The sequence below is a fragment of the Beta vulgaris genome, chromosome 6, assembly GCF_026745355.1.
Source record: "Beta vulgaris subsp. vulgaris cultivar EL10 chromosome 6, EL10.2, whole genome shotgun sequence".
NCBI lineage: Eukaryota > Viridiplantae > Streptophyta > Magnoliopsida > Caryophyllales > Amaranthaceae > Beta > Beta vulgaris.
In genome coordinates, this window is record NC_079207.1 from 6774528 (window position 1) to 6801608 (window position 27081).

At 36.1% G+C, this 27081-nt stretch overlaps 1 protein-coding gene across 1 annotated transcript; it reads right to left on the reverse strand.

Annotated features, from left to right (window-relative positions):
* Positions 1–1297: 1297 nt before the first annotated feature.
* LOC104895331 (sodium/hydrogen exchanger 8) lies at positions 1298–27040 on the reverse strand. Its single transcript, XM_010681801.4, is given in 24 exon segments — positions 1298–1930; positions 2986–3281; positions 3372–3636; positions 4468–4674; positions 4761–4979; positions 5067–5198; positions 5677–5774; positions 6893–7195; positions 8343–8583; positions 9319–9426; positions 9548–9595; positions 9848–10032; positions 13047–13102; positions 18552–18596; positions 19781–19846; positions 19922–19974; positions 20338–20455; positions 20542–20643; positions 20809–20930; positions 20932–20967; positions 21616–21693; positions 22699–22790; positions 22913–22963; positions 26585–27040. Coding segments are annotated over 24 exon segments (3489 nt in total). The 5' UTR covers positions 26832–27040; the 3' UTR covers positions 1298–1609.
* Positions 27041–27081: the final 41 nt, after the last annotated feature.

Here is a 27081-nt window from a genome sequence, read left to right on the forward strand (position 1 = left end):
TTGGTGGTGGTTGGATGGTCAAGGAGGTGGGCTATGGTGAGTCAAAGAAAGGGAATGTGAAACCTTGGGGGGTGTGGGAATCAAATTAGAGGGATTTGGGGGTAAAGAGGGAAGGAGAAAAGAAACCCCTAAAACAAACAACATAAAAGGGAATCAAGAGGTTCTATTCCCTTTCCTTTCCAGTTTCCCCCAAACCAAACGCCCCCTTAGAGTTTTAGTTTCAATATATTTGTTTTGTCTTCATTTACTTGTTACGTTTGCTTTTATACATGAATTTAGCAAAAGGAGAAAGAAATATGGTTATGATCATAAAAGAAACAAATATTTGGAAGTGAAAAGTAAGGACTTAGGAGAGAACAAAAATAAAGGAGAATATTGGTATTTATTTGGATCATAATTACTGAATAAGAAAATAGTAAGTAAAAAAGAAATATTCATTGATAAAAAATGTAGCAAGTAAAAAGAAATGCATAGAGTAAAAAAAATCTTAGTAATATTGAAAGAAAAATTGACGTTATGATTCTCAACTATGACATCACACTTTGAAAAGGTTTCATCGACCAATGTGGACTAAACATTGAAAGATAATGGTTTTGAGTGGACCTAAATGACTTGTAAAGGGTTGAACTAGTAAAATAATTTAAGTGTGGGGACAATTCTCTCAAAAAATTTATCCTTTGACAATTATTTTTTTGATTCGGTAATTTACTGGACCAAGCAGGCCCAACCCTCCTAAGTTAGGGAGTAAGAAGAAGATCCCAACCCATAAAGAAACTTCCAGTGAAAACTGGAGATTTATACCCAGAAACAAATATCCACACAAACTCCCCAATGGTCAATGGGTTTGATAAGGATCAAACTCCCGACTATGAAGTTGGGAGATGGAAGCTCCAACCATTAGACTGCTACATTATTCTCTATCCTTTGATAAAATTAACCAAACGTATCTGTTTATTACATGGTCAAAAAAAATAAAAAGGAAAGATTGACTTTAAAGTTCTTACTACCAATGGTACACACCATCTTTCCTCGAAATTGCACACAATTCTCCGACCACCAAAAACCAGAATACAAGTGTCCTATCTAAGCAAACACCGATGAAGAAATGAGGCAAGTTTGAAGATAGTTAATCTATGGGTACTAATCCTACCACTATATGACTTTACCATTTATCAAGTATATTAGCTGATGATGATTCATATATACTTCTAATTTTATAGGTGTACTTCAGTACTTATACAACGGTTACATTAGGGTAGTAAACAACCATCTTACAACCTATATAATTACGAGGATATTGGATAATTAAATTAAATACTTTCCTTATTAGTTGGAAAATCACTGCTTACACTATTCACAAACATACATATTTACAAGCCAAAATTGGTAACTTATCTGATTAATCTCGATATTATTTATTGGATACAAAGTGGCAAACAATCGCCCGTGCTACAAACTTCAACAGTTTGTTTAACCAAGTGGAAATTACCACTCTTTTTCCCCAAATACATAACAAATGATACAAATTACCAGAATAAAGAATACAAGATCAGAAAGAGGAGATGAGTAAATTACTTCACAAAGGAGTGGAATTCCGAACGAGCTCTCATCAAGGTGCTTGCCGGAAAGAGAGTTTACTTGGCGAATCAATTCTCACAATAACATCATCTTCACCACCAGAATCGGAGCTCGAATCATCTACCGCACGACTTGGGTGCCTACTATGTGATGGTCCTGATGGAGGTAGAAGCCCTTGCCTCATTACATCATCTTCAAGTCTTTTCCTAACAGTATTTGATCCTTCTGATTTTACTGTAGTGAGAGGTCGTTGTTCCGGACCGACAGGAACATGATGATATGAACGGAAGTGTGATGGATTTCCCAAGTTATCCCCTTGAAAACTGAACCCTCGCGTGGGAGCGTCTTTGACCTACAACATTCGAAAAAAATGGTTAAAGATCACAGACATAAAGGCATCGGTAAGAAGTTCTCTCTTATAGTTTTAAGAGAAACATATCAAAGTAATTACTTGAGAGTTTGACCTCCAAGAATATTAGAGGTGGAATATCAAGGAGAGCCAAGTAAAAGAAGCAGCCAAAGACATGGAAGGGCATATAAAAGAGCTGTGTCTTCCACCATAATGATACAGCCTAACTAGTAGCTACCTAATTAAGCTAGAAAGAGTCTTTCTTCCCTACAAACTAAAACATACCCATTTGCAATATACAAACATCTCCAATCAAGATGATACAAAGTGAACATACTAAAGACTGTCCTTTTCCAACAAAAATTTAGTGGCAACAGCGGGAGGGGGTTTCTGGTTAAAGCAGGCCTCAAATATTTTGGCATTTGCAAACTGCAATTTTTCCTACTTATATAGCCTCAATAAACAAGGATAACAAGGGAAGGCTAGCTGTTAGGAAAAAAAAAAAAAACACTTGCCTGAAATCCTCCAAGAAGAGAAGGGTAAAATCTGAAAAAGAGAGAAGCTCTTTCTTTTCTTTTTTTGTTAAAATGGAGAAAAGAAAAAAATAGGGAGATGAAAAGGAGAAGAGGGGTAAAGCCATATATGGGGCGCCATTTTCCAAGAGTAGGAAGGACGAGGAAAGAGAAGGCAAGATAATTAGCACTCTTGCCCTTTTGTCATTATTATGGTTAATTTCTGAGAATGTAATTTAAAGGTTACCTCAGGTATTCGCCAAAACACAGGGTCAGTGTCAGTATTTTGCTTACCCTCAGAATAACCTTCGAAATTTTCTTTAATTACTAAGATGAAAAGTTTGACAGGTACAGGAACATATGAACAAAGAGGCTCAATCGGCATTGTCAATAATGTGGATTGTGAAAGATTCAGTAGATAAAATATATATAAAAGCTCTTACTAGATCAGAATTGAAAGCTCAACTTTTTCTTTGCACAAAAGGCATTTTTATGGCTAAAGATAAGGCTTCTTTCTGACATCTCATAAAACAGAAAGAACGTTACCGTGCTGCCATAGATGCTCAACTGCATTGCTTTGGCTGACAAGCTTTGATTGTCATCTATTTCTTTGCCATCTGGCAGCTGCTGATGTGACTTGTAGTGATTCTCTGGCCAACTCACAAGACCAGCATGATCTCTAATCAGAGATCTTGAGGACTGATCGCGGAGCAAGATGGACGACTTCCGCCTCTGGAGAGTACTATCAGCTGGCGTTGCAGCCATGTCAATCAAAAGGACTCTAGCTCTTGTCTCTACATAGTACGACGTTCCTTGATGTAAAAAGCTGGTTGATTTATAACCTGAACAGATCCAAAGTTCGGCACAGTGAGCCACAAATATGAGGAAGAAGAGGGAAAAGAACAGAATATGCAAAAACAGAAATGACTGACCAGAACCGTCTTGGCAGAGGAAGCTCGAATTTCCTTGCGCAGGCCACAACGCTGCTGGTGATGTTATCAGTTCCTCAACAAGAGAATGACTTTTTATAAAGCCTTCCAATAGAAACCCAATAGAATGTGGTGGGACTTCTATATTTTCACCCCTCAGGTATGTATTCAATGTTGACCTCTCAGCTGTCAGCATCCTCATATCTTGCATTGACATATTCTCATAAACTCGAGGAAGGAGGACTTTGGCAAGCACAATAACACTTTCCTGAAAAAGAGGCAACACTGTATTAACTAGTATTTTAGCATAGAGAAGAATAGAGTTTTCTTGATCTCTCACATTAGCTAAAGCATACAGCTAGACAAGAAAGACCCTTAACAACATCCATTTCAAGTAAAAGTGACAGCATGAGATCACCATCCCCTGCATATTTCTAAAGCACTATGACAGAGACTTGACTTTTAGGAAGGACATGTTTTAGTAAATAAAAGACTCCATAGTACATATAGTGGTCCCTTTACTTAGAAGAAGGTTTTCCTTCCCTTTTATCACTATAGAGAAGCAGCCACATAATTCTTTCCATATTGTGTGTCTGTTTTCGTATTGAACTGAAAGAACCAGAAATGCAAATGATTTTCAGCTTCAACTACAAAAAGTTGTAGCAAATTTCTCATCCAGATATTCAAAGTTTTATTTCCTTTAATTCCAATAATGTACTTCAATCATATATATATATTATATATATATAACCTCCCGACAAAAATCAATGTCCATATCAGATATCCTCCTTTTTCTGTCTTCTTTCTGATCACTCATACAACAAAAAGTATACAGAAATAATCTCTCTGCAAAACTACAACCATGCACGAATTGACAGTGCGGTATAAGATAGCATATTTGCTCCTGAAAACAGAGTTCACACTTCACCCTCAACTACCTCCTCCCCACCCCCATGCCACTCCCCTTCCTCTGCTTAGAAAAGGAAAGAGAGGGTTAGGCAGGCAGACAGGGTACTCTTAGTTTTTCAACTTGCTGCTAATACTGGAGTTTAGCAAGATAAGAATAGAGTCGTAAACTAAATCTCCGAATTGAACATACCTTCCAGAAGAAATGCTCCACTGCAGGATCGGATCCCAGAACTGCGAGAATCTTCTCTGTTTCGACAAAGAAGCAAACTACAACAGAATCTGTAATCATATCACAAAAATAAGGCTTCCCGATCATCACTTCATATAGCCCCAAAGTACTTCCATGGGTAAACGTCCGATGCAAGGCATGCTTATTAGTCCTGTTCTTGCTGGCCCACTACAAAATAGAAGCCTCCATCAATGTAAAATTTTAAGATAACATGTTTGGTTTAATTCTTTTCCAAAAGACACATTCTCATTTACCTTCACCACCCCATTTGCTATAAGCCAGATCCCATTGGGCTTACCACCCTCCTTGTATAGCGCCATACCGCGTACTTTAACTTCTTCTTTTGTAGAACCAACCAGCAGATCACGGAGATTTGAAGGAAGGGCCCCCAGAAAAGGATGTGTGGTGATTAGATCCCCAACCTTTGGAATCTTAACAGTAGGAGGATTACGTTGAAGTCTTTTCAAGTCAGTCTGCAAGAAAGAATATTTGTGAATTGATAAAGAAGCCATGATATATGAATAAGTTATAAATCACATAATGAGGAGGTAATTAATAACCTCGACGGCATCATGAAGATGAACCATCTCTTTCTCTTCCAGTATTCCAGCCTTCTCCAGACTTTGAATGTAATGAAGTAAGTGTTGCAATACAGCATATGTTACTTGCCTTGTCTTTACAACTCGCAAAACCTGAATTTTCAAGACACTAAGGTCAATGACATAATTAAGCAAGAGACTAAATATTTCACGTGGTAAGAGGTGATAAATGGCAACACCGATAACGAGTTTATATGTACTTTTTTGCAAAGCAAAGTCTCATGTGAAAATATCAATGCTAAACTTGTCCTCCCCAAATATCATTTTGTCTTCATAAATTTTCATTTCCACTTAATACCACCTCTAAAATGACAATTGTCAATTTGTCGGTGATGAATTTATGAATAGAGACACGTGTTTGGAAATGCAGTCGCATTATCACAAACATCAACAAAGAAATTCCCAACCAAAAATACATATTAAAATCATTACCATTGCCGCAAATTTTAGAACCTACCAAACTGGCCGTCAGGTAGTAAAATATATACAGTCAATTGAATGATTGAGATTGACACCATGGTGATGACATAAGATGAAGACTGTTAAAAATGGTGAACAAGAGACAACAAACCTCTGGAAAGGTAATGCGGACATCTTCCAAAAAATTTCTTGCTTCCTCTCCTTCTGCCTCACTTTCATTGATGATAGCAGAAGATATCTCACTGTCACCTGCATCAGCAAAGGTTCATTAGGGAATTTTTTTTTAAAAAAAAAAGAAAAAATCATGCAATGGTTGTTCACACATGATTGAAAATTTTGATACATGCACCCTTTCAGGATTTATCTTGCTGATTCACACGGGGTTCCACGTGCCCCATGCTACTTGGGTCAGAGCGTAAGCCAGTGATGCTTTCGGCTACTGGGCTTTCATATCTAGGGTACCTCACTCCAAATAAAAGATCTCCACTGCTTTAATGACGGATTTGCTAAGATCAATTCATGCAATGGTTGTCCACAGATGATTGAAAATCTTGATACATGCACCCTTTCAGGATTTATTACTTCAATATAAGATCTCCACTAGTGCTTTAATGACGGATTTGCTAAGGCAACTTGTCCTCCATATGAATCTACATAAATGGCTTGACATCTAGTTGATTTGTTCTCTACATTCTACGTACTGCTTACGACATATCACCACAACTGGTTCGCAAGCCTAAACATATTTCCCTAAGTTTCTCCACATATAGATATCACATAGGGATTCATCATTGTGCAGGCAAAGAAAACAAAGAGGAAAGCTAACATCATAACTACTAGTGGAAACTGCTCTTTGCTACTATAGGGTTTCTTATTTCTCCTACTTCCTTCTCAGCATTTCAACTTCCCCAAGTTAACCTGAGAATAACTTGTCAAACAGACACTTCACCATCAGATCCCTATACTTGGGTTCAAACGACCAGTCAATTATCCAATATATGTGTGAGACTTTTGTAAGAGCTAACCGAATCAAACCTTTCCATGACATTTTCAGAGGGAGGCAAGGGAGGAAAAAGAAAAGCAACAGAAAACAAATGATTGCTATGCAAAAGAAGATTAACAAGAAAAGAAAAACAATTACAAGGATATTATGCAGCCAATATCCCTACAGATAAGTTTCCCGTCCCGAGAAAACAATAGGAAATGTACAAACCTTGCAAATTTCAATATACATATTGATCAAAGGATTTGTCATACCATTTTGACTATTAAATAAGGAGAATTATCAATGGTCTGGAAAAGAACATATATATCATAAAGCTACAAACAGCAGATCAGCGATCTACCGTTTTATAAGGGGCACTCACCAATGAAATCATGTAGTTGGCCGCGAGCAATTCTATGGGCCCGCAAAAACGCAGCGCATATATAACACGCAGATTCTAATCTCTCGACTGTAAAAAATGTCACCAGCTTTTTTGGGTACATGCTGCCTTGAAGGAAGCGATAGTAATTTGGAAAGTGAACATTACTTTTTAACCCTTTCCAATCACATAATGGCTCATGATGTACCACGTCAAGTGCTTCATCAACTGATTGCATTAATATATTAGCAGTAGTTTGTGTTATCCTTCCTTCATCGAGCATCACCCAGTAAGCAGCTTGAACACCTGGTTTTGAGATATGTTAGTCTAACACTAATGATGACGATTAAACAGGAAGCAAATTAACAAGCTGATATTATACTTAAATCCGACAACCATAAATTTACAATACAATTAAAACAAAAAAAAGCCTTGCTATAGCATGTATGTGGTGGTTCGACATGATGTATGCTAGTCCCTGTTAGCAACATGCAGGTGACTAGGGCTTTGTTCTTCTCAACTTAGCAAAGTGAATTTCAACAAAAATAAGTTGAGTTCAGATAACATAAGTTTTGCAAAATAAGATTAAGATTAGCAAAAACAAGCCAAGTTCAGCAAATATAAGTTAAATGCAACAAAAATAGGTCCATTTAAGAAAAAAATATTATTAACTTCAGCAAATATAAGTTCACAAAGACAGAGCCTAAGAAGGATCTCTTGATGGTCAAGAAACGAACTGTCCTACAAGGTACACCCTTTCAAATGGAAAAGCAAATTTACAGCATGAGTGCCTGCATCAGCCAGCTAGACGACCTTCCAACTGAGGAAACATCAGTAAGCAAGAATTTTACTGTTAATATTACCAAGTTACCGCTACAGGAAGAAAGATGGAAGGTCATGTAACACATCTGCAAATCTAACCTATTGACTTACTTAATAAGAAAATATGAATGGTACAGCATCATAATGGTGAATTTGACAGCCATATTTTGTTACTTAAAAGATGAGAGTCTCAAGAATCACACTTCATCAAGGGAGGTAATCTAGTCTAGGTATATCATCACATATTTTCTTCAGAGAAGTGAACCTCTTATAAAGCATCAGTGATAAATTCTATTTGCACCTATATAGGAAATTAGACAGGAAACATCAATGGACGCAACTGTATGATGTCAGTTCAAAAAGTGTGTCAAAATGATTACCATCCTCCTGTATTTGATCCATATATACCCTATATGATATAATATTATTTAAGTTCGCATACAGATTTTCCACTATTGCAATTTTTGAATAGGGGAGCAACTATGCAAGACTCCTATTCTTTGCCATGGAATTCCCTAAATAGTAAAAATTCCTTTTGAGATAAAGACTAATATGACTGCTAGAATAGTACAAATTGGGGGATTCATGACATCTTGTAATACAAGCAAGGGACTTCAGAATATTTTAGTACCATTTAAGAGTCGTACACGCATATCTTTCAAGTTCATAGGATCCAGAAAACCCCCATTATCAGGAGCATCAGAAGCATCATGGGGGTGGATGCGATCCCCATCAATGCTGTTTAAGCTCTTAATATATCTTTTGACAGTGTTCCAGTCAGCAGGTCCTAGTTCTTCATCTTCACCAAGATCCCCAAATGCCTCTAATGCTTTCTTTTCCATTTCATATTTTGTAAAATCCAATATGCGTCTCTGGAAAAAGGATAATAATACTACATTTATATGACAGGAAAATAATTACAATAACGAAAAGGAGGAGAACATATTACAATAACAACAGCAACATTTAGCCACACATAATAGTACAATACCAATGTACCAATTTAGCATTACATTGGACTATGCTTTCCATATACACACGCACGCACCCGCAAATTCAAAGTTATTGTCGGGGAACCAGATCTTCAAGTTCAAATTTGGCCTCTGTAGCCCCCAGTCTGAGCATTTAAGATGAGGGGGTTACTTTTTAGAATTGGTATGCTATCTAGAGGCAGTTGCAGTAGTCATTAATGGTTCAAGAGTAGTTAGGAATTGGTCAATGCCATATTTTTCAAAAAACTTCATTAGATTGTCTTGAAATTTCTTATATATAGCAAGACAGAGACTTCAAAGTTTGAATACATTTGATCGTTCAGAGAAAACTCAATATGATAAATTGAAAGCAATCCCCAAATCCAAAGTAAAATGGATGCTTCTGGAAGCCCCATACTCCATAACAAGGTTAGATACTAGAAATTGACCAAGACTTGTAGAAACATAGATTATTTGGCTATAGTGAAGGACTGGTCAGACCAATAAGAATGTAATTGAACTGCATTACCACTCTGAAGAGCCTATCACAGTGGCAGTCTGAAATCTGAAACTCTAAATTACCAGACATGGAGGTCAGATAATCATTGCACCAAAGTAAACCAGATAAATGATTACCTTTTCTTTTGATAGTTTCTGCATCCCTAAATAGCGCAGCACAAATTGTGTGGTTGATCCGTTAATGATTAGTGTCAAAAATACAATTCCGCCAGTGAAGAAAACAAACTGCATCCACAATATAGTCAAAGCAGTAAGTATCAAGAGTTAATATAAATCTCTGCTCCTTAAAATTCACAGGATACTCGCTGCATATCATGTATATCATCTAGCTTTATCAGGTCCATACCAGTGTTCCGGTCTGCGTACTGAGAAGAGCTGGGTCACCACTTGAACGCTGAAACAGGCATAATAAATAGAGTTGGCATTCGGTGAAAGAGAACAGAAAGCACAGCACACATACACACACTCAACAAACAAACACATAGACATATGCATGCACGGGGAAGGGAGAGGAAGACTTGGGAAATAGAGGAGGGCGATGGGATTATCAAGTCATAAATTGCCAGATTTATAATAGTTTGCGATGCACCATATCTATAGAGTGTACATATGCTTAATGGAAGCAACAAGGCTGCTGCCAACTTGCCTTGACAGACAGTGAAAGAGACAATGCTACAGCTCCCCTCAAGCCTGACCATACTAATATAATGGCTTCTTTCCAATCCAAGCCATAACCAAAATATCGTAAAAATGGGAACAAAGCTCCAACAACCAGTCCTCGAGCAACTAGGACGTACACATAAAGAAGGATCAGATAGCCCCATGAAATACCTGAAAGAAACAAAGTGTCAAGATCTCGCAGAAATTATGAAATCATGAATAAAGTGGACAGGAGGAGTTTCTGCAGACTAAAACCATTAACTTTCATAGTTTGAAGTCCCCTACATTTATAAGATCACTTTTGATACTAATCTCCCTGACGTTTCGTGTACAATGAAATCACCTATATACTTTTCACAAGGATAGCACCTAGAAATACCTCAGATATGACTCATGCCAACTGGAAAATCTTCTATTACCTTCTGTATTAATAAGGTACAAACAATAAAATGTCACCTTGGAAATAATCCTTAGTTTGAAAAGAATTAACCTACAAGTCCTCAAAAAGCTTCCCCACAACGTGTGAAGGAAGAATGATACAATCTAAGCCAAACAGAAAGCGATCCCACTCTTTGTCCCAAGAACATGACCAGAGAGACACCTGGCCACAAGAACCAAATACTCAAAATGGCACATTTGCCGATAAGAGTATCTCATTAGGAAGTTTTTGGTGCATGTGCCAACTAAAGTATCTTCTCATTCCTTCTCCGAGATGGTTAAATTGTATCCCATGTTAATAAGACAAAAACAATGGAACATCACCTTCGAAGAGCAGTCCCTTGAACAAATGAACCAAAGCCCACGAATAACCACCAAAAAGAAATTCCTTCAGCTGCTTGAGTGCAATTTGTAAAGAGCAGAAACAATCTCACTCAAGCAAAGACCAAAACCCACTCTTTGTCTCAAAGATACAACCTCTCCTCTTTGGCCCACAAGATTAAATATTGGAAAAGGAGACGCTCCACAACATTGTCCTCTTTGCATCAGGAGGATTGTTCTACAGTCTATACAATAGAAGCAACACAACAAGCATGAAGCGATCACTCCCCCCCCCCCCCCCTCGTTTCTCGTACATGACAAACATGTTCCGAAAAGTAGTGCTAATAGGCATACAGCTTACAGGTATACAGCCTATAATCAATGTTGCTTTTGACCACAATCATGGCAACTCATGTATCATGATTATTTAAATAAAGTCTTGAAACACAGATGGTATATGTTCGCAAAGCTCTCAGAAATTTTCAGCAAAAGGGTCACAAGAGAAACTTCAATGGACCCCCTTTTAGGAAGATATGGGTGAAATTATGATTCTGAATTTTACTGCAAAATCATAATTTCATCCACTTTCCAATCACGAAGAATTCTCCTCTAATGAAGATACCAAGAATTTTATGGGCCTCCTTTTAAAAAATAATTTGGAAACTTTATTATGTCAAAATGAACAGGAAAGTTAATTTAGAAAGGATTCCTTCAGCCCATGAATCTAGCCAAAAATAGAGCTTATCCTCTTCACCCACTGTATACATCATGCGAAAAGTTGGGAACAGGTTGGCAAACCCCCCCCCCCCAACTAGTAGAATAATTGCTTATTGCTGTGGTTTTTTAATGGCCTATTGCTGCAGTTTTCGCACCACCGCAAATCACGGCGCAGCAATAGGGTAAAACCTATATCTGCGGTTATAGAACCGCTGCCAATAGGTTAGTCTATTACTGCAGTTTCTACAAAAAAACGCAGCAATAAATCGCATAGTAATAGGTTAATCTAATGTCGAAGTCGACTTTGGCCCCCTTCTGATCCAAAGGTTGTGGGATCAAATACATATGGAGTATGGCTGAAGAGATTAAATCCTGTGGTCTATGGCCTAAAATGTGAGATATACGGGACAAAGAGGACCCAATCTTTACCCCAAAGAAAAACGAAAGCAAACAACATGGAGATGTCTTTAAATTAAAGATTCTTAGGGGACAAGCCTAGTAGGTGTTTTGACCTGAAGGCATTCCATCTATTCCATTGGAGATCATAATTAAAAGTTCATATGACTCACTTTCAAAAGGAGTTAGGTCCTAACAGAAACCTTCGAAGTCGTTCAATCTAAGAGACTATTTTTAGATACCAATTTACCAAAAATCAGCACCTGACCCCCACGTCTCCAAAAACCAAATCTAGTAATTGATCCTGAAGCCGATTCTCAGTTCCCTCACCAGCACATGAACAGCAAAGTCCTTATAATTCTATAAAATCCACTAGCCTCTCCTTACTCCTACAAGAATCTTACACAGGGACAAAACATAAAGGGTGTACGGTGTACCAGAAAATCTGGATTGGAAAAGGCTGATTTTAACACATTAAAGACATCATTTCATTGTGTTTTGGGTAGCGAGACTGCCAGTTTAAATGTCATATTCGGCTTCTCTTTGTTCAAGAGGCTCTGATAGTCTTCTGAACTTCTATTGTTACTATGGATAATCATAGCTACTTAGAGTGTTAACAACATGCCACTTCATTCAAGTCCTTTCTCATCTCTTCTCATAGAGACTTAATCATATCATGCTTAAAAGCAAAACTAGCAAGGTGGATCATAATATTATATATATATATATATATATATAATATATATATATATATATATATATATATATATATATATATATATATTATATATATATATTTCCTCCATTCTTCTATGATTGCAACGTCTTGAAATATTTACACTTGAAAACACGTAACTAAGACCATCAACATGCTTAATATTCAATGATTAAGCAAGTTGAGCAATATATTACTTTATATAAACTTTATAATACTATATATTAGCAAAAGATATGGTCAAAGTTAATATAAAATAGCGAAAAAGTCAAGATATTGCAATTGTAAGAAAAACGGAGGAAGTATTGAAATATTTTACAATTATGCAATAGCTACTCTTTCTGTTTGTGCGTGTGTGATTAGGTGCATGTGTTGTGCGCAAGGTTGACAGTGATAAATGTCACCCATGAAACCATGGAAAGAACTTTTCATCATCCCAAATACCACTGGATCTCTTCAAAGACATTGTCTAAATAGAGAACGCCAAAACTCCAACATATAACATTAGGAGAGAGGAGCAGGGAACACAAGAACACTCAATGCAGATGTAAGCAGCATGAACATAGAATCTGATTCAAGTTATAATTATAAATATTACCATGGTTCTGAAAAATGCTATCACTGCTGAGAACACCTTGTGCTATGACGGTACCACTGCAAATCCGTAAGAGTAAAGTAAAGTGATTATTATATGTATATGCATGACAGGTCTACTATTTGTAATATAAAGTAGTGTATGATAACCAACAAGCATGTCATGTTAGAAAAGACACGTAAAGGGGGGGGGGGGGGGTGTTGAACAAGCTAAGTCTGCTTGTTGAGAGTTCCAGTTACCCACATGAGAACTTACTATACCATTGATCTCCAACTCAAAACTCCCTCCATAAGCAAGTCCAAAATAGTCAAAACAACACACAATATATTATATACATATATATATATATATATATATATATATATATATATATATATATATATATATATATATATATAATATATATAATATATATATATAATATATATATAGAGAGAGAGAGAGAGAGAGAGAGAGAGGAGGGTTCTTGTGAGAGCACTTGATATGTGAGAATAGATTTTGGATGTTCTAAAAATTCTACAGCACGTTCTGATATCTAAAGTGTGTTGTCCTAAATATTCTTTCAGACATATCTCTTCTTAAGAATACTCAAATTGAACCAATTTGTTCACAAATTCAACAAGATTGTTCATCAAAGTTTCCGTATTTTGACTTATTTTGTTTGAATTCACTAGGTATGAATTCTATTATGTTTCTCTCTCCTCTAACAAACTCATTCTCTCTCCTCAAGAATACCCAATCTCTCCTTCAACAATCTTATCTTCTTCAACTAGACTTTTCCCCCAAAACCTTCAAATTTTAATCCTAACTTAAATTCCCTGCTCCATGTATCCTCATTGCCAAGGTACTCGCGGAGTAGATGACCCAAAAGTGCAGTAATTCAGGTTCTTCGTGTCCCACAAACTCACTTGGATTCTCTCTCCTCTTCGTCTTCTTCTTCTAGGGTGGCCGCACATGACTTTCTCCGGCGACTCTGTCTCCCGTACACCTCTCTATTCTTCCATTACTCACATCATCATTGACTATTTATCAATGGCGGACATTTTCAAAATAAAATAATGTAGAACATGTTCTAAAACAATGTATATCATGTCCTAGAACAACATATAACATGTTATAAAACAATATAAATTATGTTCAAAAACAATGTACAACAAGTTCTAAAACAACATACAACATGTAGGGATGGCAGTGGGGCGGGTCAAGTAGGAGACCCGCCCCATCCTTGCCCAAGTGGGGCAGGGATGGGGATTAAAATCCTACCAGCAATGGATGGTGGAGCGGGTATGAATTTTATGCTATCCCCACCCCATCCCCGTCCGCCCCGTCCCACCCCACATATATATGATTAAAATTCTATTTATATACTTGTATTACTAATAATTTTATCTTGCAAAATATAAATATGTGGGTATGACGCAGGTACAAAGGGGGTGTGGATACATATGCGGGTGGTGGGATGGGGATGAAGTGGATACGACGTGGATATGAAGCGGGTGCGGGTACCCATGCAGGTGGTGGGGCGGGGATGAGTCTGGAATTTTCCCCCGCAATGGGTGGTGGGGAGGGGATGGGGATTGGAATTTTATGCGGGTGCGAGTGCGGGTGTGGAAGTACCATCCTCCGCATCCGCCTCGCCCAATTTCCCTAACAACATGTTTTAACACAACATACATCATGTTCTAATTTACATAAGAAAGTCTATTTATTCACAATCTTGCCATTAAAGACACGCGGCCAATCTGGATCATCGGATCTGGCAAATTTAACAGCCTATATTTATTCTCATGTATGTATATATGTATGTATGTATATGTGTGTGTGTGTATATATACAGGGGAAAGATCACATGAGAATGCTCCTTACATGAGAAATGAGAATGAATCTCAACCACACGATTGGATTAGAGTTACAACACTTGTTCATTAGAGTTATACCCTCCTGAAAAAATTTGAGAAAAAAAAAAAATTGAATTTCTTTTTTCTAATATTCTTTTTTTGGAGTTACAACACTTTTTCATTACAGTTCCATCACTTATTCATAAGAGTTATAGCGCGTAAAATTCATTCTCATTTCTCATGTAAGTATGCATTCTCATATGAACTCAAGTCTATATATATATATATATATATATATATATATATATATATATATTCACATGGTAACGACACCATCAAAAGAAACATAAGTAGCTAGAAATATACAAGCCCCAAAATAAGAACCCACGAAAGCTTCCACAGTTCTACTAGAATCATTTAAGACTTTTTGTTGGATAACTTGGATATCCTGAAATGCTCTAGAAACAATCTTTGAGTTGTCAGATGGAGCCAAAACTGTCTGTGATGAATAATAGAGGTTATACCCCCCACCCCCCCCTTTGAAATTGCAAAAGGAATATTTCCCATCGTACACTTGACTGAAAGAGCAGCAATCAGCCTAATTAGTCAATAATATTACAGAAAGTTGGTAAGACATCTGATTCTGTCTGTTAAAGTTCTATATTATATCTTCCCTTGAAGAACTAATTACTCCCCATCTCCATGAATACTTTCTATTATTACCTTATGTACAGTTTCCAAGGAGGAAGTTCCCCCTCATTTTTAGTCATGTTCTTACCTTTCTGATCCTCCTTGTGAGGGGAGCAAGGGTTTTCAGATGTGCAAGCAAGAAAGCAAGCAAGCATAGTGGCAAACAAAAACACAAAATTTTAACATGAAGGAACAAATCATCCACCATGCAATGATACTTAATTAAAGGTAATACACAACACAAACTTGAAGACTCTTAGACATAGCTTCTCATACAATGAATTGTGCATACACATATACACACCCTACAATGAGCCTATACCTCTAATTATCAGACTCTATACTATCTAAACCTAGACCAATTAGGATTAGGAAATATGAAAACCTGCCGAGATCTAACTACTAGTTAAATGTTATCTAAATAGAGCTGGAAGATATTTCCCCATTTCCTAGATACAATCAATTAGTAAATAAAACTAAACTAGAACTAAGAAACACATAGCAAAGCCAAATTATTCAAACATCCACCCAATCTACACTAAATTCCGCAATGTCACATATTAGTGAGTCACGCTCAAGGACCAAAACATGGACCCCAAATGCAGACCAGACAAAGCAGGTTATAAAATTCTACTCCATACTTGATCAAAGACCATCAATGGACCACTATATTGGGCTCCATATCCCAACACTTGAAGGACCAAAGGGAGTAATGGGCTAGCCCTGAAATTCCGTCCACAAATTGTTCATTCTTCAATACACCCTCTGGTTTATAGTGAGTCGCGCTCAAGGACCACACCGTGGACCCCAAATGCAGACCAGACAAAGCATGTTATAAAATTCTACTCCGTACTTGTTCAAAGACCATCACAGACCACTATATTGGGCTGCGAATCCCAACACTTCTTCAGAGGTTATATCCTGAAATTCCCTCCACAAATTGTTCATTCTTCAATACACCCTCTGTTTTCTAGTGTTTTTCCTTAATCATAATTGATTTTTCACGCATTTAAGTGGGGGGGGGGGTCCAACAGGTACAAAATCACGATCAATTACTTTTTGAATACACACTAGCTCGCCTCGTGCTACATCATAAGCACGTTGAGAAGATAAATAATTGCAAGAAATAAAACCCGTGCTTTAGCGCCTAACGCGACGGCTGCGGTGCAACAAGCAGCTGTTCAGAAATAAAATTGTCATTTTATCCTTACCAACTTGATCTTGTAAAAAGTTTCAATAAGGCCTAATTTATGTCGAGTAGACCTCGTCGCTTTGTAGTAAAGATTGAAACACGAAGAAGTTAAAGAGTAGTGCATTAGATGCATAGAGAAAAATTAAGACAACCAATTAGTCATAATTAGGACAATCAAAATGTTATATCCCATAATGATAGGGATGATAACGATTGTTACACACAGTGCGTAGCAAACACCTACTCTACTATCAGCATCAACAATTAAGCTCCGAGCAGGCGAGCACAATGAGAAGATCAAGTTGTAGACCAATTTAGAAGCTAAACCTTAAAAGTGATTATGTCGTGCAAATATCATAATTATCTGGGAATATATCAAATACTTGACCCATAAAATTCCCAAAAAAGGTTGAGATTTTGAGATCATGACCAAACTCCAAAAGATGAAAAACGAGAAAGATAAGCTCAATAACTTGGACATTTCAAATTCCAATAAGCCATATTGTAGGTAATAAAAAATATATATTCTGTCCCAAAATAATACTTCCTCTGTTATTCTATAGTTGTATCTAAAGGACTTGGCATTCCAACATACAACTTCAAACAATTATATCTCTAATCATGCGTATGTAAAAATTATATAAAGTTGATATATTGAAAATACATATGAGACGAATCTAACAAGATCTTACATAACTATGATTTTCCCTATGGATAAGTATTACAAGAAGGTCAAAATGGAGTATGTGAACAATGTCAAAAAAATATTTTGTACAACTAAAAGAAAGACGGAGGAAGTAAGACATATTTGACTTTTATGATAAAACCTTGTCAAAATGGTGATCATCACCAATAAGTAAAACATATAAAAAGATTTTCTTCTAAATATTGGTTGACAAATCTAACAAGAATGTGTCTGCATCATAAATCAATCTAATGTTTGAGTAATTAGTGGTCATCTGGTCAAATTTAACAAAAATTGACCCCAAAAGTCAGATATGCCGGATCATTTCGAGATGGAGGAAGTATATTAATAAGACACTAACGGGGTTATCACTCGTGCATCATCACAATCTTGGACTATCATGTATGTATCTAAGCACAAACCATGAAACAGCAAGTCTTGTTTCAGTCAAAGTATTTTTGCCAACAAGTAATCAAGTATACAAGAACCAATAAAGGAGACCTTCAGACTTCACTTATAAGGAGAAAAAGTTTTGGCCTCAAAGAGCTGCCTGCTATCTTTGCCTCCATGTATAGCACCAACTGTGCTATTTCCAACAACCAGACATAAAACGTAATAGCTGAATCACCACGTTATTTAGGGGGTAAAGTCATAAAACAGATTAATCCATCTCATAGACCAATTTTTATTTCATAAACCTTTCTAAAGATCGACCCCATTTACATCCCATAAACCTTTATCTAAACCCGGTTTCTTCTCTCTGTCAGCCACAAATAAGCAAGAAAGCTGTTTGCTGAAAAATCAACTCTATTGAATCTAATCACCCAAAAAGATAAAAGCAAAGACAAGTACATCAAATTTGTTAATATAATGAACTGAAAAAGGGCATGCCCAAATTTATAACGAATATAAAGAACCGCACAAAAAGATATAAGCTTTTGGATATCACCACAGGGTAATGTGACGATTATGTCCAGAAAACCTGCTACAGCTATAAGGATTGTAGTACACAATAGTGCACTCAAGCCTCATGAATAGCCCCATTTTCTTTTCTTATGAGCATATCTAACATAAAAATTGACAGACGATGCGACAAATTGTACCTCAAAATAAAGATCAGTGTATTGGCGATGTATGCCACCATCTCCCTGCATCAACGGACATTAAGCTTATATATTAGGATAATTAATAATGCAAGATAAGCTTATAGTTCAATCATTTCAATGATGCAGGATACAGAGCTTCTAGTTTAATATACCAAAAAATAATTCAGAAGTCAAGCCTTGGGGGAAAGAATAAATCTGAAGCAGCCCCTAATGTAAAAAGAAGGCCAAATTGATGAGCTGACGGTAGTTACTTACTCATCTTAATGTTTTCTCCAAAACTAGATACACATATTTCCTCATATAAACTTGTGTGTGCCTATTCAGATCTTCCACAAAGACTATTGACAATCATTTCACCATCGACATAAGTGATGTTCCAAGTGGTGGTGGATTCAAAATGCAAAACCTTCCCCCAACTTCAACCTAAAAAAGGAGAGGGATAAAAAAGGAATAACTCCCTTATCTTCATTTCTCTATTTTGACCCCATTTGTTAAAATTGAAGGCAGAAAGGCCATGTTGTTACCCCACAACAATCAGCTCTTTCATATATGCCAATTATAAAACATTTCTCAGAGAAGTTTAACATTGAAACTAATAAAACAGGTATGAAATCTCTTTATCAGAATCTTCCCTGGGACTCGGATGCTGCAAAAGGAGCCTGCCAGTGATGGTTTCTCTTAAAACAATACAGTAATCAGAACAGGGATTTGGACATGCTGCACAAAATTGCATATATTTGAACATGCTATTACATGAATGATAGACTTGTTTTGCAGAAACAGAAATTTTCAGGTCAGAAGCAGCTAGTACTGGACCTTAGTGAAGATGTATGAAACATAAAAATTACCAAAACTTAGTGAGGATCATGCCACAAGCAAGAAAATGTCAATATGTGCTTATCTTATATAACCATCTAGGGATAGCAGAGAGGTCAATCACAACAAACCCAAATTGAAACACATTTTCCAGACAGAGTTAGTACTATAGGTGTAAATTACTAATATAAGTAGAGGGGAAAAATACGAGTACCACTACTCTTTAAGGTTACAATTAATAGTAAATACAAAGAACAGAAAAAAAAAATAGAGCAAAGGAAACCAAAAAGACAATGGATATAGGGGGAAAAATAGCACATCATGCAGAGAAGTAACACACATAAGTTGATCACAGCAGATCTAAGCTAAACATCAAATATTACTTCTAAAATATAAGGGAAAACACATACCAAAAGTGATGCAAACTCTGTTGACTTTCACCTTTGAATGCTGTCCTAGCAGCTGCTGCATAAAACCTGCCAACCAATTGATAAAAATTAAAAACATTCCTTATTGCAACTGAAAAATGGTTCAATGAAGATTGCACTTACATTCCTAAGGTCATCACTGTCAGGACACCAGACACAGCAGCTCCCTCTTGAGCCTATCACATTGTAAAACATATAAAGATGCAGCAGATGGTGGAAATGATTGGTAGTACATGGTACACCACTAGTCCACTACCATGAATCGGCAAGAATCCTTAATGGAACTTCCAGATTTTGTTGATTTTCATAGTTGATAGCTTAGAAAAGGTATTAGCTCGATTTCATCATAGCAGCCACAGCACTTTTTTTCACCCAATCAATATTTATAAGAGCTTCTATACAAGAAGCCTAGGAAACAACCAAACACCCAGGAGAAACAGCAAATTGAACTAAAAAACTAACACCAATATACCAAGTATTGGAAAAGATGCCAAAGAAAGAGCAGAAAGACTGTCCATACGAAAAAAGAAGCAACTTACAGTAAAATAGGCAACATAGCTCACAGCAAGTGTCAAAGTAATCTCTATTACAGTGTCATTGAATATAAAACCGAGCCACAACACTGATGCTGCACCAAATGCAATGCCCATTCCCACACTGTCCAGGAGGAAATATATACTGATAGTGGGAAACAATATCTCATTTAGAGTAAGCCAGAAGATGAACTGATAAATAGGACTTACGCTCCAAGTGCGACTTGAACCAAAAATTTCACAATCGATGCCCAATTAAAGGTTCGACCAAGGACCATTTGAAAAAAGAGCTGATATACCACAATCGCAGTCCTGAAAGTCAATACCAAGAATTTCTTTCAGTTTAGATGTATCTGTAAGCATTCCACCACTAGTAGGGGCTTGGGAGGGGGGGGGGGGGGACCAGGTTACATATAATATTTTAACATAGCACATGTTCTGCATATAAAATACAAATGTAAGGGTGCAAAGACGCACCCATCATTCATCAAGGACTCCCCCTCAATTATAGTACTCAGTTTTTTGCTTGCACCAAGTTCTTTTAAGAGAGCTACAACAGCTACAGGATCAGTTGCACTTAGAAGTCCACCGAGCAACAAGACATGTTTTCCAGTTCCAGTCATAGGGAAACGACAGCTGCAACAGAAAATGCAGCTCAAAGGTCAAGTTGAAGGTTCCATAAGTTAAAATTCAGAAACAAACACACACATACACACACATTATATATATTTCGGGATTTTTCTAGAATGAGAAATGATAGTATGAGAAAAAGAATCACAAGCTGCCACATGGCTTTTGCATATATTCCGAAACCCCATTATTACAGTTATAAACAATGACCGTATCGGCTTATGATTCGTTTTCTCATTTCTCTAATCCTTGATAGTGTGGCTCTTCCATGTGAGAAATGAGAAGTGTTGTGACTCTAAGAAGTACTGTGACACTAATGACTAACCTCAAGCGAGGCAAAGTAAATGAAAAATAAAATTAGAGTTCTGTTGTGACTCTAACTCCTCCTCCCGCTAAGACTCTTTCTCACCAGATCTTGACTCTCTCTATATGTATGTATTGCAAACTTGTTATATGATAAGACACCAACAACTAAACAACAAGAGCTATCACAATGTGCAACATTGCGACAGTGCTTCATAAATGACATTCGTACATGTCAACTACTGTGTACACCCAGCTTAAGGTCAAAATAAGCAGGCGCCTCTCCTCTCAAGGATCTTCCGTCCAAAAAGACATAAAAAAATGAATGAGTCCCCAATAATAACATCCTACCTTCAATGCTGCTCCAAGAGTAAAAGTTGAAATCAGAACACCTGGCCCAGCAAGTAAAACCATTTGTGCTATACACCTCTGCACAGAAAATGTGGAACTGTTTAAAGCACTTGCACTCCGAGAATTTCCAAAAAAAAAATTATCAAGCACAACAAAGGATTGTAAATTTTAGAATCCAAATGAAATCATAAATGAATTCCTTAGAAACAGAAATAGAGAACCAAAAGAGAAATGACAAATATCAGAAATTAAAGGAAAACAGAAAGATTGCAAAAGAATTTAAGCCTATTTAGAAACTGAACTATTCGAGTACGCAAACGAGATCCTATTGCTCTTAAATGATACAAATGGTTGCAACTTGAAAAGGTGCTTCAAGTGCTTTTTTCCCGTGCAAATGACAAAAGAAAGGAGACCAATAACACAACAAGTATACTGACACAGACCAACAAAAAAAGATTATAGGTAGCAATTGTATGTCCGCATGTATACGGGTGCGCACAGAGCATCTACCAATTTGTGTGTGTGTGTGTTTGTCTGTGTCTGTGTGTGTGTCTGTGTGTGTGTGTGTGTGTGTGTGTGTGTGTTTTCTAGACAGACAGACATAATTGTACATTAAATAAAGAAAGAAAGACAGACGTCTAATGTCAATTAGGCAATCAACTATACATCAAATTTTTTGTGACCAACATCAAACATCCAAGATCTTCAACAACATATAAAATATAGATAGTAGATACCCAAGTTAAACTAATCCACTTCCATATACTAAGTTACTGAACGAAACAATCTCAACCTGAAAATTAAACTAATAAAGAGTTCACTATAATATGTTCACAGTGTAGCTTACTGTCGCAGACTCACAAATAAAAAAGAAGCACCAACATGTTTCATCAACTAAAGTTCATAGCTACCACAATTCAGATTATATACCACAAAAACAGCTTCCTATTAATCTATTATATGACCATTTAGTCTAACTGTAAAAGGGCACAAAGGAATAGTTTATACTCAGGCCACAAAACACAAGACATGCAAATTTAGAAATACTTAATTGACATAAACCGGAAAAAAGTGGATAAGAACCTTTATTTGGTGAACTTCCATTGAAAAGGAACTTTCAAACAGAAGGGCAGGGAGAAATACAGCCAATAGGAGATCTGGATCAATATTTTCCCCTGTGACATAGCAACGTCCACATCAGGAAAAAAGAAAGAAAAAGAAGAAAAAAGAAACATTAACTATAAATTAACCAAGATTTCCTAAGGCAAATGATTAAATGAACAACGGAAGGACTTACAAATGCGAATACCATCCCCAAACCTTCCGACGCCATGTTTTGTACCATATTCTGCAAAACTTACAGCATTAAACTTGGAGATATACACAGCTTTGTTAGACACTTACAAAAATCATGAGAACTAGTACAAATTGCTAGAAGCAGCACCACATGCAATCACTGTCTACAATTTTAGCCACCACATTATAATTCATACACAACTACCAATGATACATCATGAAGAGAACAGAAAGAGGACAGTGCAAGATTTGACGCTAAACCAATCATCTAAAACACTTACAAGGTGTACACTGTTCATTATTGAGCTAAAATAGTTTCCAACACCTTTCTAGGGAAAACACAGACACACATAAATGCACACATGCAGTGAGAAAGAGAGAGACAGACAGACATGCACAAAGATGCATGCACACACCAAACACTTGCACATGAAGACGCATGATTGCGCAAGATTTTAAATTTGGGGATGTAAACACTATAGTGAAAAGGAAAAACAAAACTATTTAGATTGTTTCGATGAGTTTCTAGAGAAGGAAATGATTCATGATAGGATTGTTATCAGCATTCTAAAAACAAAAACAAAACAGAAATTTACTCCATGGTAAGAGACAAAGAAACAGTGGAATTTTAGAATTGTAGATACACAATTTGTTTCCAAAACTCCCAACAAAACATACTTGGATCTTTTGATAACTACTACCTCCGTTTCATTTTAAACTACACACTTACACTTTTCACGTATGCCAATGCAAAACTTTGAGGACATATATCTTTAGTTTTGTATTTGTAAAAATTATAAAAAGTACATATTAATAAAAATACATGTTATGATGAATCTAACAAGATCCCACATGACTATATTTTCATCCGCGTATAAATCACAAATGATGGTCAAAGTGAAATTTGTGAATAGTATAATATATCAAAGTGTAACAATTAAAATGAAACGGAGGGAGTAGTTCTTTAACCCGTGCAACGTACGGGCTAAGAAATGAACTACACAGATGAACTTTTATCAAAAATACTGTACTTCAATTCTAAATGTAATTCATATTAAATTTCATAATAATATACTTCCTCCATATTAAAATCCTTCACACGGTTTAACTTTTTCACTATTCCCACCCTCCTTTGACCGTGTTTTGTGAATTTTATGTAAGGAAAAATATAGTCACATGGGATTTAGTTAGACTCGTCTCAACATAAACTATTGAAATGTCAATTTTATAATTTTTACTCATAGGGTAGAGTTATTAATAGTTAAAAATATGCATTGGCAAGCATGCCGAGACAAGTGTCGAGTATTTTGTAACAGAGGAATTATTACTAATCTGGTTACATACTTCCTCCATTTCTAAATACATACAACATTTTCTGCCTACATGGCACACGCTATGCAATCCACTACTTTTTTCTTTAATAACTGAAATTATATATAAGTAAAAGTTATAGTATGAAAGTATGCATTAAGACGAATCAAATAAGATCACACTTAACTATAATTATCTTATACATTTGTAGAGAATATGGGATAAGGTTGGTAGATGAATAGTGGTTACTATGCAAATGTTGCATGTATATAGAAATGGAAGAAGTATATCTTTTACTCTTTAAGAAAAGAACAAAATATATTTGGTAGGTTGTATTATACGATAAATGAATCTTATTTCAAAGCATATTTCAAGCACTCTCTAATGGTATATAATCGTACAATTTTAGGACCTTTTCGAACTTTTCCTTAGTCGTTTCCATGCTAATAAATCTCGAAAATGGCTAGAACTTAGGGTTTTCCCATTCATGAAACGTATCAGTTTCCATGCTAATAAATACTAGCCTAGACGTGATTTCCTTGGATTGGAGTAAGATTATTTGCATATAATTGTGGAAGTGTGATCATTATTTGCACTAATACAGTAATACTTCTTAATTTGTAGTTTCCATTTATAAACTTTTCATTTTTTTACACTAATACTTAATTGGATTTAGTAATGTCAAAGTGGTGCATGGGAGACCATGAGCATTCGCTTTGGGAAGAAAATTATAGGATGGAGGTAATATTATTTAACCTACATTACCAATCAACAAATTGATGGCCCAATAATGCTCTAAAGTATCCCCAAATTTTCTAATTTACCTTTAAACATATAAATCCTAAGCACCCCTTTAGAAGTTTATAATCTTGTTGTGATCTACTATTTTCGTTTCCTCCAACGATGTTACCCCATCAATTTCCAGCCGAAACTACAAATTGGCTTCCTACAACTAAGAATTTTAGTATTAGCATGATGGAGTCCAACTCCAGCCTTTCAATCATACTCTATCAACAAGCCCAGACATGTATTGACCTTTAGTTCAAACCATCTGTGTCCACTCTGGCAGATACAGCCCCTTTTTCCTATCATTTTTTTTCGAATGTAGCCGCAAAAGCAATTAAGTTATCCTTTAATTCACCTGTTTCGGTGTGCTCGCTTATAGATAGCTTTCCTTGTGCATATAAGGACAATGAAGCATCATCAAGCAACAATCTTAATCAGATCGCCAAATTCAACTAGGAGCAAATTTGATCACTTAAATTTCTTTATACACTATAACACGATTAAGTACTCCACGAAGAATTCAATAAGAAATTGCACACTTCACGAATCAAACAGCTGTCTAAAGAGCTTAACCACATCAAAACAAGTAAACCATGAAAGTCGTGAATCACAAAATTCACGCATAAAACAACTACCAAGATAGACCAACTCCATCGAAAAGCATACATAAATTTCCACCACTATTAATCAATCACTCAATCAAACTAATTAAACCTGCTTATAACCAATCAAAAAAATCACAATCCAGAAACTGACGAAATTCAACGAAAAATTTCAGTCAATTAAACCAATTGTATCCGGAAACGAAATCGCTTATTACCAAATTCATGCATTAAGCAACCGCTGAGTGAGTTCACTCCATCAACAAATAATACAACTCCACTATTTTATCAAACTGTAAAACTAGTATAATCGATCTTTAAAAAAATTTAAATCACAATCCAGAAACTGTCAACAATTTAACGAAAAATTCAGTAAATTAAATCCAATTGTATCCGAAAACGAAATTACTTGTTACAAAATTCACACATTAAGTAATTGCTGAATAATCAATCAACTCGACTATTTCTCCTCAAAAAAAAAAAAAATCAACTCGACTATCTATCAAACTGTATAAGTTATAACCAGTGTGATTGATCTTTCAAAAATAGAAATCACAATCCAGAAACTAACAAAAATTCAACGAAAAATTTAGTAAAATAATACCAATTTCATCCGAAATCAAAATCACTTACTACAAAATTCACGCATTAAACAACTGCTTAGTGACTACAACTCATCAGAAAAAACAACTCCACTACTCATCAAACTGTATAACCAGCATGATTGATCTTTCAAAAATAGAAATCACAATCCAGAAACTAACATAAATTCAACGAAAATTTCAGTAAATCAAAAACACTTACTACAAAATTCACGCATTAAACAACTTCTCATAAAAAAAAAAAAAAAAAAAGCTCCACTAGTTATCAAACTGTATAACCAGTATGATTGATCTTTGATTCAAAAAAACAGCGAAAATCCAGCAAAATTGATACCAAAATGATCGAAAAAAAAGCAATTGCATAAAACATACCTAACGATCCAAGGCCAATGCCGATGACGAGCAAAGCAACAGTGTAAGGAATGCGAGTACCTCGAAGAAAATGGCGACAAGCAATACCTAAAATAAGACTAACACCAAAGAAGATAACAGCATCAGTAGGATTTGATTCTTCTTCAACCAAAGCAGCAACAACAGCAGAATTCGTAGTATTTGTAGTTCCAGTTTCAGCCTCCGCTAACATAAACGGAAGCGGTACAGCAATCCGATAAGCTGCCATAGCTTGCCTTTAATGGCGGAACAAAAATGGAGGAGAGAGAAAAAAAAGAGAGAGAGAAAGAAAGAGATGAAGTGAGAGATGATGATGAGTTGCAAAAATAAGGGGAAAGGTAGAAGGAGGGAGTCAACAAGATTTTGAGTAAGAGGCGCTCATCATCACCCCATCATCGCATGTCGTTTGTGTTTGTGTTGTGTTGTGTTTGTTAATGTAGAGATAGAGGCAACAAAAGATTAAAGTAAAGGAGTATTTT